Source organism: Andrographis paniculata, unplaced genomic scaffold (genome assembly GCF_009805555.1).
Source record: "Andrographis paniculata isolate CXL003 unplaced genomic scaffold, ASM980555v1 Contig15END, whole genome shotgun sequence".
NCBI classification, from domain to species: Eukaryota; Viridiplantae; Streptophyta; class Magnoliopsida; order Lamiales; family Acanthaceae; genus Andrographis; species Andrographis paniculata.
The window spans coordinates 247,893-262,370 of record NW_026137435.1 but is presented as its reverse complement, the minus strand read 5'-3'; the positions used below and the strand labels follow the sequence as shown (position 1 = coordinate 262,370).

At 29.2% G+C, this 14,478-nt stretch overlaps 2 protein-coding genes across 2 annotated transcripts; both read right to left on the bottom strand.

The window, feature by feature from the left end:
• Positions 1-2,775: 2,775 nt before the first annotated feature.
• Positions 2,776-4,606, bottom strand: LOC127260078 (MYB-like transcription factor ETC3). Its single transcript, XM_051287743.1, has 3 exons — positions 4,467-4,606; positions 4,290-4,386; positions 2,776-3,033 (listed from the first exon to the last, which is right to left on the bottom strand). Exons 1-3 carry the CDS (start codon positions 4,501-4,503, stop codon positions 2,940-2,942), a joined length of 228 nt encoding a protein of 75 aa, XP_051143700.1. The 5' UTR covers positions 4,504-4,606; the 3' UTR covers positions 2,776-2,939.
• Positions 4,607-5,724: 1,118 nt separating this feature from the next.
• On the bottom strand, positions 5,725-8,903 carry LOC127260069 (rhodanese-like domain-containing protein 4, chloroplastic). The gene is made up of 8 exons (XM_051287732.1): positions 8,154-8,903; positions 7,410-7,503; positions 7,221-7,307; positions 7,064-7,138; positions 6,913-6,987; positions 6,765-6,845; positions 6,089-6,289; positions 5,725-6,001 (listed from the first exon to the last, which is right to left on the bottom strand). Exons 1-8 carry the CDS (start codon positions 8,804-8,806, stop codon positions 5,954-5,956), a joined length of 1,314 nt encoding a protein of 437 aa, XP_051143689.1. The 5' UTR covers positions 8,807-8,903; the 3' UTR covers positions 5,725-5,953.
• Between the last annotated feature and the right edge of the window lie 5,575 nt (positions 8,904-14,478).

Below are 14,478 nucleotides of genomic sequence, written 5' to 3'. Positions count from 1 at the left end.
CTATTATAATAATAATTATAATAATATAAATAAACAATTAGCCAACGTTAACGAATTAATTGAAAACAAAAATTGGTTTATCCTTTGATTATATTTTTTGAAGTCTTTTGAATTTTTAATTAAATAATAACTTAAATTAAGAATAAATATTGAATATTGATATTTTGAAATAATATATACTCTTTCTGTTCAAAATATTTATACTGCTTTCATTGTGTACAAAAATTTAATGATACTAGTATTTTAATATGTTCATGGAGTAAATAAAAAAAATTAAAAAAATGGTAATATTACGAAATAATAATTAAAAAAACTAATAGTTTTAGCATAAAAAAGAGTAGTAAATTGATTACTATTAATTAAAATAGGACTAATAAAATTATAAATAAATTATACGTAAATTCAGGCATACAAGTAATAAAAAAATGACATAATTATTCTCGATTAGAAAACTATTTTTTAAATATAAAATAAATAATTTAATTTTTTAAAAGAATTGTGAGCAGCTTAATTAATTAGTTAGTTACAACAATGATTAAATCAATTTTATTATAATACAAACTTTTTTGTCTCATTAAAGCTGAAAATAAATAAACAAGTTAATTAAGTTGGACCAATTCAATAATACTAATTATAATAATAATAATTGTTTTTCTCATTGGCAGGAAAGGAGGATCAGAACGACGTCGTTGCGTATTACACATCAGTCGAGTTCATAGAAATTCCATTCCATACATATACATATATGTGTACGTATATGTGAACTTTGTCGTCAATTAATTAATCACAACGCGTAAGCGGTTATGTCTTTTCTGAGATTTTTTTAATTTAATGATTAAAGAGCCTGTATTAATAAATACGACCTAGTCTATATATTATGATATATGTTTAATTTATATATCATTTTAATTTCATTTGAACCTAAATTTTAAATATAAAGGTTCGACGTGTTTTAGCTTTTCATAATATAAAGAACTACTAGGGTCCTTTTTTCTTTTTTTTTTGGTACCTGTAGAAATAAGTGTTCTCAAGACCTTCTGAAAATTGGACAAAGAGTATGAGACCTATATGTTCTATTAGGTATGTCAATTTGTTATCGTTAAAAAATTACCGTTTGTGGCCTACTCGGGGTTGGGTTTTCCGGATGGATGTGATGAAGGGCTCCCCAACTAGCTTAAGAAAGCTTTCGGGTGAAGTGCCGTGCTTAATATTCGAGATAATAAAAGATTATAAAAAAATAAAATAACAAATGAAATGTGAGACAAGCCAAAATATAAAGATTTAAAATTAAATGAAAGTTGAAATAAGCGTAAAAATAAAGATAAGTTATAATAAAATGCTTGAAGAACATATTGCAACAAACTAGATAGATCAAGAAGAAAGAAGTAAGAATAAAAGTAACCTAGTGTTTGGTTGTGATTGGAGTTTTAAATTATTACTACTCCTTCTGTCCACCGTCTATCTATATGTTTACTTTTTGCACGTAGATTTTAGTATATTAGTATTATATTGATATGTGGTACAATTAATATACATAAAGACCATTATATCCCTTAATATTTATGGTATTAAGTGGTGTTATTTGATGATATTTGTGTAATATTATATAAAGGAGGGTAATTTTATATTTTAGTGGAAGGTGCATTTACTAAACAAAACAAAAATGGATACATTTGCAATGGACAAACTAAAATGACAAAATAGATAGATTGGCGGTGGACGGAGAGAGTATTTATTTTGCATAAATTTTAATAAAATATATAATTTATTTTTATACAAAATATTATATTAAAATATTTAAACAAAAACTTAAATTAAAAATAAATTTCAAACCATAATAAAATAAAATAGGTTTTATTGAACTCTTGGTAAGCTCATTATGATTGTTACTAGTAAATCTTTGCAATCCCAAGCCTTAAAAATTTGAACTTACATTATCAATCCACTTCCTCGTTTTCTTCACAAATTCATCCATTTAAGTCATTTAATTATAGAGTATTATTAATCCTCCACTCCTTATCCATCATAGTATCAATTACTTGTATATTAAAGTTCTTCCCAAGGTGAGGAGGCTATTGTGGCTGTTCGATAGCTCCAGCTTTATGGAGTTTGTTTACTTTAATTTTATTAAATGTAGGGATTGGCCCTTTGGTGATGGCCCATGCGTGCGTGCAGAATTTTATATCATAGTTTTGATTAGTCAAGCACTTTTGAATTAGCAGCTGATAGACTACTGTTGATTGTTCCTTTTGAGTTGATTGCTTCCCGGATATGCCCGGTGTATATGTATTTAACTATTATTATTTTATTTATATATATATAATCCTTGATTTTTCCGATAAAAAAAAAAAAAAAAAGTTCTTGTTGAATTGGGCTGTACTAAAAGGCCCAACTACTAAAGCCCACGTAATCTTTATACCAACTAACTTTAAGGAACACTTCTTTCTTCTTCTTTTTTTTAGTTTTTTTATTTTTATTATTATTATTTTTTTTACCAACTCAAACAAATATATGAATAGAATATGGAAAGAATGTGGTGAGAGTTTTACACATCCAATGATGTGTAAATTTATGTCAACATTTAGCATCTTATTACTTATTCAACATTACCTCTTAAAATTTAAACTACTATTGATAATAAATTATTCAGCATTATATTTTATGATTATCCGCGTAAAAAGATAATTTTTTATAATTATTTCAACATATTTGCATATATTAATATTTTTCTAAATTATATTTTTTTAATATATATATATATCCAACAGCTCAAAATAAAAAAGAAAAAAAATTAAAAATAATAAAAACACCATCACTATATATAATAGACCACTGAATCTGCCTGCAATAACATTCAATGGCTTTATTATTTCGGCACACTAAATATATTAAATAGTATTTATTATATAAAAATGATTAGGTTAATCAAAATGAGTGTTTTAGGAGCGTGTGTTTGTTTTTTTGTTGTTCAACCAAAATCTCTGAATTTCATCTGCTTTCCTGCCTGGAATTCTCCCCGCAATCAATTCCCACCTGAACAACAACAAATTAATTACCAAAATAATTTTTTTTAAAAAAAAATCCATTATTTATTCTCAAAGTATTACTCCCTCGATTCTTTAACAATCTATCTTTTCTCTATTTTGGTTTGTCTATAAAAAGTATTTATTTCTTTTTTCAGTAATGGTAATATCTACTTAACATTACAAATACCCAAATTTATAATATATTACACAAATATCATTACCTTTATATCATACAACACTAATAAGGTTAATTTAGTCTTTTTACTTTTATTTCTACTTTATCCCAATATAATACTAATATTTTTAAAAATCCATGCAAAAAACAAATAGATATATTGATATGAGACGGATGGATTATTATTAATTTCCATCAAATATGAGGGTTTGTTTGTTTAGTGTTTTTATTTAAAATATTTTTTTTTTTTATGTGATATAGAAAAAATTGTGTAAGTAACATAAAAAAATAATACTTTACCTTGAATATTGTTTTTTTTTTTTTTTTTTGTGAGAAGATTGAATATAATATACTCTCTCCATCTTGGTCCAAGAGGGCTCTTTGGAGTTTTGTAATATATTAAAAAATAATACTACCTCCATTCTAAGAGTTTTATTTACTTTTTGTGTTTTAATATTCAAATATTAATTATTATATAAAAACATAGTACAAATTAAGAAAAAATTGCAAAAATATTTTCATTAGTGTCTTATAATACTACAATGACGCAAAAAAGTAAATGTGATCCTTAGAGGCGGACGGAGGAAGTAGTATTTTATGAGCTAGTGGAAGTGTGTAATAAATTTTGATGTTTTTGTAATTTATGTGTAATAGTATGTTTGTAATTGAGGTAACAGTTAAAATATTACTTTTACTAAAATAGAAAATGGATACTTTTGAGTGGAACAGACGAAAATGGTAAAAATGGTACGTTGAGTTAGAACAAATGGAGTATTATATATATTATAAATCGTGTCGAAAAAAAAATAGTTGAAAGAACAAACCCGAATACAATATAAATAAGAGTAAATTATATAACACAATCGTGTTTTGGTATAAACGGATAAAATATATCATATTTCGTGAAATTAAAAAAATTAAAGCTATTTAAATATTTGTATAAACAAAAATAATTTTTCTGCATATTTTAATCTAACATAGAGATATATTTCACGTATAAATAAAAAATAATATATTTTGACATTTATACTAAATACATCGCTTGGCTATCATGTAATTTGTCGTAAAAAATAATACATGACACTTACTTATCTCCCACAAGCTTATGCATTCTGGCAATCATGTCTTCTTCCTCCTCACTCATCTTCCTCCTATTCTCCATATCACTACTAATACTACTTTTTTCTACATAACCAAAAAAACATCAAATTATAAACACCTCAACCCAACTCTACAACAAATTTTAATGTCAATAATTTCATTACCTAGTGAACTTTGAAGCTTCTTCTTGCATTCATCCATGATCCGTCTAGTCTAGTCGGGATTCCGAAGAATGGCGATTTAGTCGACCATGGCCAGTTGAAGAATTTATAGATCCCAAGAGGAGAGTCTATCCGGTCCCCGACTGAAATGGATGACGATGAAGAGAAAAGATGAGAAGATATTCTTACACAACAGGATAGATAGAAAGAAGTCGTGGCCCTACCCCAGTCGAAAGAGACGTTGACCCTATCCTTCCATCAATCACCACTAGAGCTGGTCCTGACTTTCGAGAGGCTCGAAACAAAACAAAAATAAGAAACCTTAAATATATACAAATGAAATTTTTTTACTTATAATAAAATATAAATGATTAAATAAAATAATTTTTTCTAGCACCAACGGTTGAACAGTGATTGCAGGTGCCATGTTATCAAATATATATAGTAAAAAAAAAGTGAAAATCTTAAATCCTATACTTTGAAATTGTGTCTGCTATATTATTGTATACGGGACGGACCCGGTCCGGATTTTAGAATTCCAAATCCGGATCCGCCCTTTTAATTTGGTCCCTGGATTCGATTTCGGATCCTTCGGAACCTGAAAAATGTGGACTAGATCCGGCCCAGTCAGATTCGGTCCGGTTCTCGAGTCCAATACCTTAGAGCAAATTTAAGATAATCTAAAAAAATGTAGTCTTGTGGCGACGTGTTATATTTTATTTGGATGACGTGAATTAGGGCAGAAGTTTTAGATTTATAAAATATGACGTAAATATTTAATTATGTAATAAAATATATAATTATATAATAAATAATCATATATAATATATAGTACCAGATCTGAGTCAATTCCCGATCGAAACCATAAGTACCGTATAATACGGATCTGGTTCCGGAACCGGATTCGGATCCGGGTTTTGATTGAATTCCGAATCCGTAAAAATATATACCGGATTACGTGCCCAATTGACAATCCTAATCTGCTACACATGGTTCGTCTAATGTAATTTATTTTTCGAAGTCTAATTTGCAGGCCATTAAATTCAATTGAAGGTTTATCTAAAATACATTTGAAAGGTAACGATGATGGATTATCACATTATAATATATATATATATATATATAATAGGCCCCCTTTTGTAGGCCCTGGGCGGGAGCCTTTGTCGCGAAACTTGATCACCACCACACACAAAAATCACTTACCATCGCCATCTCCGTCACCATCACTGGACAACACATCACTAAATAAACCTAGTAACAATGCCGACAACAACAATAATCATATTAAGAATATCTTACTCCGTGCTTTCCGTAAGTACAAAGTTTCCCCAACTCTTATCAGAAAAAACACTTATTTGTGTACGGTCAACCTAAGATATTCACATCCGGGCAACGTACATATTTAAACCATTGGCCTCATAATAAAGAGCTAAACGATGCGGTAAACAACATATACATACATATGCTGTGTGTGGATTCGGACAACCTCGTCAAGGCTGTGACGGCATGGGTGATGACGGGGGCTTGTAGTCGGGATACTGCAATCAGGACAGGAATGTGAACCCGAGTTATCTCAACCATTTTAAGACAAGACAAAATCGAAAAACAGGCGAAACAAGACATACGTTAGGATATGGCGAAAGTGGTGTTAAGAGCCCAGGAAGCAAGTCTATGAAAATTTGTGCTTGTGGGACTGAGTTGAGTCCTGGTTTTGGTCCCGACACTGCCGCCGCCTCCACTGCGGCTTTGAGATTTGTCTGAACATCAGGGGATGTCTCGACAGGTAAGGCCTTTCCGGCTACCGGTAATAAAGCCTTCCCAATTTTCTGAAATTGTCAATGAAAAATTGACCATAAATCGTGAAACTTTCAGAATACGGAAAACTTTGTTCGCTTCGGATTTCTGTAATAGTAGTTTGATGTAATGTTTTGTAAAATAAAATTATTGTACTATGCTCCGTCCCATAAGAAAGTTCCATTTTCTATTTGTGTCTATTCCAAAACAAATGTACTATTTTCCTTTTAGTAATTGTACTACTTACCTAATATAATAAATATCCTTACAATTGACACTAGATTACACAAATGTCATTACTTTTACATTACACAACACAAATAAGGGTATTTTTGTCATTTTCTCTACAAACCAATATAATGTTAATATTAAAAAAATCTAAGTGCAGCAAATATTACTCATGTTAAGGGAAGGAGGTAGTATTTTTATTGAAAACCGTGCATAAAGAAAATATTTATTATAAGTAAACACAACCGAAGTGTCTAAATGTAGAAACAGATCAATCACCTGAATGTCGCCAGGGAGATCCTTAATGACAATCTTAGTAGTCAAGAACTCATCGATTTGTTGAGCTGTCCGTTCCCTTTTCTGCAAACAACATTAAAAATGCCGCGCTGAAAGCTTGTAAGGACAGACACGAGCAATAAAGACAAACCTCAGCGGACGCGAGTTTCTGGCGTATGAACTGAAGTATAGCAATCGATCCCAACACTTGGAGAATGGGTTCTACCTGAAAGAACAAACTAAATAAATATCGTATCTGCTAAAAAGGATCGAAACTCCCGGTAAGAATAAGTTAATTAAACCTCCGTATAGGTAACCAGTCCAAGAAAAGCCGCAGCTGCAGTGCCGAAGATAAATGGAACTCGTTCTGAAGCCACCTGCAAATCCGGTAATAAGTCCTCGTAACAAATTCAATAATGTAATAACAAATAATGGATTGATTGAAACTGAGATATTTACCCCAAAAGCGTCGCTAATGGCATCAAAAACCCGACTGGGATCGAAGCTAAAAGCCTTCTTGGGAAGTATCCAGGGAAGGCTGCTGTTCTGCAACATTAGTTTCGGACATAATGTAAAGCTTTGTTCTTACACTAGTAATTCTTGTACAATTAATTGCATATGCAAATGATGTTTAAGGTGGTTAGGAACCAGCCATCCTTCAGCGCCGTCTCGAATTGCGAATGCAGCTTTGAAGCCATTCGCCGTTGCCAGCTCCGCCACGAGCTCAGAGTTCCCATCGAATCTAGCTTCATCACAATTGATTGATTAAGTGGGAAAGTTCTTGTGAGAAGTTTTTATAGTATGGCAATAAATGTTCGAAATGTAAGAAATTAATAAAGAGATGAATCGGTCGGTAGATCAAATCCGGATCGAGCATTAAAAATAGCTATAGAACAATGTTAGTGTCCAAAGATGTAATATGAGAAAGCAGACTTAGGTTGTTATTATTTGAATTTATCCGAGTTTATAAAATTGACCTGATTTCATTATTAATAAATATGTCAAAAATTCTCCAAAAATGTAATATGGTATCAGAGCCATGGAATGTATCGGCAGACTGTCTTTGGAATTATTTGAGATTTATTACCACTTGGAAAATATATAATTTTAATCCTATCTATTTGTCACTTTTCCAATCCATCTAACTTATACCACCATCAAATATCATCGTCAAATACAATTGGATACCATTTGTCAAGGTGTGTTTTACCAAATAATATAATTAATTATTTTTTCTTATTTACATTTTTTTTCTCTACCATTCGATTCTTTTCTTTGCCAATGAAGCACCCTAAACTACAGTCGAAGTGATTTATTCTAATAAATCTAACAATACATTATCATCGAAGATCATATGAAATCACAAAAAGGGGAAAAAAAACAAAACCTTACTTGTCCAAAACAAACAAAGTGGTGTTCTGAGGATCCTTCATCTTCAAAGACAAGAAATTCAAGAACGCAGCTTTATCCTCCCGTCTGAACCCGACAGCAATGGCGCTTTTCTTAAGGCCACGAATGTCAGGACTCCCCACCTCTTTCATCTCCGACGGCTCACGAATGTCCACCAACTGAGCCTCCGGATCCTCCCCCAATTTCTCATAAGCTGTTTTCGCATTCACCACTCCCCAAGCTTTCGGCTTCCCGCCGATCAGCTGAGCAACCGCCAACGGCGCCGCCAGAATCGCCGCCACGCCGCCGATGATTACGCCATTGTCGGCGGCGAAGGAGGTGAAGCTGTCGAAAACTCCGGCGATGTCGAAATCCCCGCCGCCGCCGCCGCTGACGGTTTGCTGGAGGGCTTCTTCGTAAGACAATGCTTTGGCTAAATTGGAGGCGGAAATGGCGATTGACGACAGGAGAATCAAGGGGGCCGACAGAAAATTGGAAGGTGGATTTGAATTAGGTCTGAAATTGGGGGAAGTTTTTGTTTTGAATCGAGACAGAGGCGTCGGGGAGAAGGAGAAGTTGTTCTTGCAGTTGGTTTTGTTTCTTTTGGGAAGAACTGATACGGGTTTTGGAGAAACTGCTGCCTTTAGAGCTTCCATTAGGGTTTTGATTTCACCTTACAGAGTTTTTCTTCCCCTACCTTGAGGGGAGCGGGGGAGGTGAGTGGATTGACTGCCACGTGGCGCCATGGATGACGTGGCTCCATTTTATTGGATGGATGGATTGGGTTTTTGACTCTGTTCATATTGTGTGGCCACCGTTGGAGGCATTGGCTATATTTATAGCAACAACGGCTCATTGCTCTCGGGTCTTGGGTAAACCGTAAACCCGAACCCAACTTTGATTCTATTTATTTATTTATTTATTTGAAGTCGGATTTAATTATTTGAATATCAGGTTTAGGTTCAGTTTAGATATCCAGATTCGGATAGAATCTCGAGTCCAATGATGGATCTTCGCACAGGTTAAATATGTTGCTAATATATTAATTATATATATGAAAAAAAAATTAATGATATTAATTATATTTAAAATATGTTTAATTTAATTTATTTTATTGTAATATGTTTTAATAACATATATATAATTTTAGTATATATCGGGTTTAAGTCAAATTTTAAATTAAATTTTAAAAATTGTAAAAAAAAAAATTAGATTTATTTGATCCGTCGGGTTTTGTCGGATATTGTTCAAGTCGGGTATGTGTATAGTCGGATTCGAATTATAGTCGAATCAAAATCGAATCTTGGGTCCAGTAATATAAATTCGGGTCGGGTCCAACTCATGCCGACCCATTGTCATCCATAGACAATGGGTTCAAATCCCGATTCGTTTTAGTTTTGACGGGCTCGTTGTAGTTTTGCCCCATCAGGGCCAGTCCTATGGACGTGGGCAAGAGAGAGGTTGGTTCAGGCCAGTTAAATATTTATGTTATAAATGTATTGTTACTATATAGTATATATTTATTATTTGATTTATTTGTAATTAAAAGAAATATAATTTGGTATTGTAAAATTATTTTGTAATGGCAAGATTATGAATTTTAATTTATAGGATTATTAAGAAAAATAAATAGTACTATTTTTGCATCTACAAATATTAGAAAAAATAATTTATTTAATTGTTTAAATTTTTATTATAAATAAAAAATATTATATATATATATATTTAGGGACTCTATTTTTGTTTTGTCTGGAATCCCTTGAAAGTTCGGACCGATCCTCGCCTCATATATAATTTAGTATAATTTGTCTTGTTTGATTTAATTTGTAAGTTATTCTTTCCGTCGTCTAATTGTGTGCTCATTTGACCGGACACGAATTTTAAGAAAAATATGTAAAATAAAAAATTTTAATTTTTTTTGGTTAAAAAAAGTGATATTTTTTTACTAAAAAAATAAAAACAAGAATAAATTTGGATGACAATAAAAAAAAAAGAAAATGAGAATAGATTTGAACGAGGGAGAGATTATTAAATACGATCAAAAATTTACTTAAAATAGGGTGTGTTTGTTTGGGGGATTGAATTGGATTTACACTATTCATCCAATTTTTTCCCCAAAAATATCAAATCAAATACTTATTTTTCATTTTTTATATTATACTAAAAATCAATTTTAAATTCAAAACATCACATCAGCACCTATTTATATCGCATCATACAACTATTCAAATTCAAAATTTTTACTATTCAAATCCCAACTCAAAATCTAAACCCCAAACAAACACCCTCTAGAAAAATAACAAGAAGTTAGCACATCATTCAAAAAAAAAAAAAAACAATGGCCCAATTTTAGAGGTGTAACCATGATATTCATATTGTGAGTCTATTAATCTCCAATTTTATAATTTAAGAGATAATTCATCTCTCTTTCAAGTTTTGTTTAGATAAGGATTTTCGTAGAGTTTGAAATTTTGAAATTTATAATTAGTAAGAAAAATAGTAATTAATATAATATTTTATAAGAAAAAATACATATTTAATGCTAAAAATTCAAAAGTGGTTGCACAATCAGAACATTAGTTATTTTACTATAGTTTATTTTTTAAGTTATCATTGAATTTAGATTTTTTTATTTTTTTTTTTGTGTGTATAAGATTCTATTCAAATATTTTAGCCAATAAAAGTAATGAAGATCTTTTTTTGAAATTTGCATGAAAAAAATAAATTAAATTATTATTATTAGTTTTTTTTTCTATTTATGACTTCCAAATTATCTGAGATTCATCATCCTTGAGTATCCATTGGAACATATTTTTGTTTATTTTTGTCGACCCTTCATCATTGCAGATCGGGCCTAAGTCTAACTCATTTCTTAAGTTTTTAATTATTGATGATATATTAAAATCTTCTAAAGAAATAATTTAATGTGTGCAAATACAAGAGCATAACGGTTAATAAGGTCATTTTCAACTCACAAATTTTATTTATATAATTTTAATTTAAAAACTACAATTGCTATAGTATTTTTATTTTAATTTATAACTTTAATTTTACTAAAAAATATTCTTTAATATTTTATTTTATATATTATTTTAAAATCATTACTTTATATTTACAATTCATAATAACTTTAAAAAACAAAAAATAAAAAAAGGATCAATAATAATAATAATAATAATAATAATAATAAAGTAACGTAAAAAATTGACAATTTTTAATATTAGATTTTACGTCGGCAACCGACGCCAAATCAACCAATTCAACTCAGCATTATTAATAGCGTTGGATCGGAGATGACCTAATAAATAGTAATAATGAACCATACGCATGCAATTATCTTGTTATGTGTTGTGTAATGTATTTGGTATTTTATTTTGAATAATGTGTATGATATATGATAGTTGTTTGTTTGTACATTTATTACAATAGTTCATCAACTAGCGTCTTTTTGATGAGTACATTTATTATAATTGACAATTAATTCTGAGTTAAAATATCGATCCAGATTTTCCAGGAAATTGCTTACCTCAGGCAGAAGATCAATTATGTGTATCCGAACGACACCGTTTAATATATATTTTTAAAACTTTTTATGGTTAATTTTATTAGAATATGTATGTTTATTATTTTGAAATATTTTTATTAAAAAAATACTACATTTGCCTTATAAAATCCAACAGCTGTATTTAACATTAAAAATATTTTTATATTTATATAATTTACTTCACAAATATTATTGTATTTGTATTATAAAAAACTATTATCAATACGACAAAAAAACTCATTGATACTTTTGTTACGAGACAGATGTAATAGTACAATTTTATTGATAATTCTATAGTTGCATTATACTCGTGCATAGTCCGAGTATGTTAAAGATTAAAATATATAATAATTAATTTATATTTTAAATTTTAAATATGGTGTTGTTTGTTGCGTAAATAATTTGAAAAAATATTATTTTTTATGTAAAATAAATTGTGTAAATATTATAAAAATAATGAATGTTTGTAATTTATATATTTTTTGAATATGTTTGATTTTTATTTATTTATTTATTTATTTTACAAAAACAACGCACCATACATTTATAGTAAATATTTAAAAAATTTAATTATTTTTTCATATAATTTTAAAAATAAAAAAATATAATTTTTGTCGAGTAAACGATTCATTATCATTCTTTAACACAATTTTTTTTTTTATTAATCTATGAAAATATGATTTTATCTTCAGATATTTTTTTTTTAATTTCTTTCTTCCCGGAAAGTTGGACGTAAGTTGATGTGAACACCCGATGATGACTTGTCGCCAGTAGAAACCGATGTGTGTGTCACGTGGCTATTTTGCACCGCTAACCGAGTAATTATTTATTATTTATTTTTAAAAATTTAAAATTACAATTTGATCAAATCGAACTAAATTACAAAAATAGATTGATTAAATAAATCCAAATCTTCTTGAAATTTTATTCACATCGGTCGACTGACTGATCAAAACCCTAGATCTCTCCGATTGAGTCAAAATTTGTTGACGCTTGCCCGCATCTTTGTCATTAAAATCACACCATCGTCGTGCGCCATATTCTCACCACAGATGATTTATTGGCTTTTTCAGTCTGTGCCCGATCTTATACGCAACGAAATTTTAATTATATAAGTTATACATTATATAATTGGAAAAAATATTTGTATAAAGTTTGATTTGGATGGTAAAATTTTAATTTAAAATAATTGTTTAATATGATTTAAATAAAAATTGATGATATTTTAAATCTAAAGTAATTTTAATATGATATAAAAAATTAATATTTATTCCGTCGTTTAAATATGTACTTTATTTTTTTTAATTGTTATAAAAAAATATTATCATTTTTTAAAATAAATATTATTATATTTTTGTTTCTTTTTTACTATAAAAAGTAAGAATAATTATTTATTTTTTTAAAACTCATGTCCGTTAAATGAGTATACAATTGCATGACTGAATGAGATATTTAGCTTCCGGGACCATGTTGACACTATGCTCTCAATTTTTTTAAAAAAATATTACATCATACGGATCCAGTCAAAATTCATTCAGAATTTATAATTTCTATTACCCTCCTCAATAAACAAATATATTTATATTCATTAAAAACTCCATATTTATTTGCAAATTAATTTATATTAATCATCAATAAAAATTTATATTTTTTTATTTATTTGTAATATATAAAATTTTATTGATATATATTGTATATATTTAGTTACGATATAATTATTAAAATAATTAAACACATATTTTAAATTTTATATATATTACATCATAATAAAATATTAATTACATTAATCACTTTCAACTCAATAATTTAACTGGTAACCGAAAACACCAATTTGATACTCAATTCTTCCATTATAAAAAGTATAAATTTACTATTTTTGGAGTAAAAATTTAAGAAATAATAGTATTTTAAATATAGTAATACTTAAAAAAAAAATGTAAAAATTCTATTTTATCGTGTGTAAAAGTAATAATGGAAAGATAAATAAATATATTTGTAAAAAAGAAAAATATTAATATTTTATGGGTAAACTGTTTTTTTAGTCCCGTTACCATTTATCATTTTAGTCCCGTAAGTGGAGCCTGTCGCAAGCTAGTTCCATGAGTGAAAAATTTTCGTTGTTTTAGTCTTCCGGCGCCGGAGACACCCGCGTGGCTCGCCGGATGTGACGTCTCCGCCAGGTGTCCCGCCAGGTCAGCAACACCCGCGTGGCTCGTCGAAATGTAACGTGTACGCCGGGTCAGCAACACCCGGCGGAAACATGGATTTATTTATTTTTTCATTTATGTTAATTTATTTTTAATTGGACCAAATAAAAAAATACAAATAAATTAAAAATAAATGAAAAATAAGTTTTTAAAAAAATTTAAAAAAGAGAAAAAAAATAAAAAAAATCCACGTGTCTGCCCGGTGTCGCTAACCCAGCGGACACGTCACCTTTCGACGAGCCACGCGGGCGTCTCCGGCGCCGGAGGACTATAACAACAAAAATTTTTCACTTATAGGCCTAGTTTGCGACATTGACTAAAACGATAAAGGGTCCAATAATTGCACTAAAAAACAGTTTACCCATATTTTATAGCTGAACAATTCAAAATAAAAATAAATATATTTTGTCACTGGATAAAGAAAATATATTTTACTAAAATCATTTTTTTTTATGTTAGATAATAATAATAATCATATAGATAATATAAAAAATAATATTTTATAGTCCATCGTGAAGAGTTTTTTGTAAATTTACAATGAAAATAACATACTTCTACCGGATGAAAAGAGATAATA

What these genes read in the sequence shown, in the direction of transcription:
- LOC127260078 (XM_051287743.1), bottom strand. Translation starts at nt 4,503, where the DNA reads ATGGATGAATGCAAGAAGAAGCTTCAAAGTTCACTAG. An exon ending in GAAGCTTCAAAGTTCACTAG is followed by an intron (nt 4,387 to 4,466) that starts GTAATGAAATTA and finishes TTGGTTATGTAG; the next exon opens with AAAAAAGTAGTATTAGTAGT. An exon ending in CATAAGCTTGTGGGAGATAA is followed by an intron (nt 3,034 to 4,289) that starts GTAAGTGTCATG and finishes GTTGTTGTTCAG; the next exon opens with GTGGGAATTGATTGCGGGGA.
- LOC127260069 (XM_051287732.1), bottom strand. Translation starts at nt 8,806, where the DNA reads ATGGAAGCTCTAAAGGCAGCAGTTTCTCCAAAACCCGTATCAGTTCTT. An exon ending in GACTGGTTACCTATACGGAG is followed by an intron (nt 6,988 to 7,063) that starts GTTTAATTAACT and finishes TTGTTCTTTCAG; the next exon opens with GTAGAACCCATTCTCCAAGT. An exon ending in ATCTCCCTGGCGACATTCAG is followed by an intron (nt 6,290 to 6,764) that starts GTGATTGATCTG and finishes TGACAATTTCAG; the next exon opens with AAAATTGGGAAGGCTTTATT.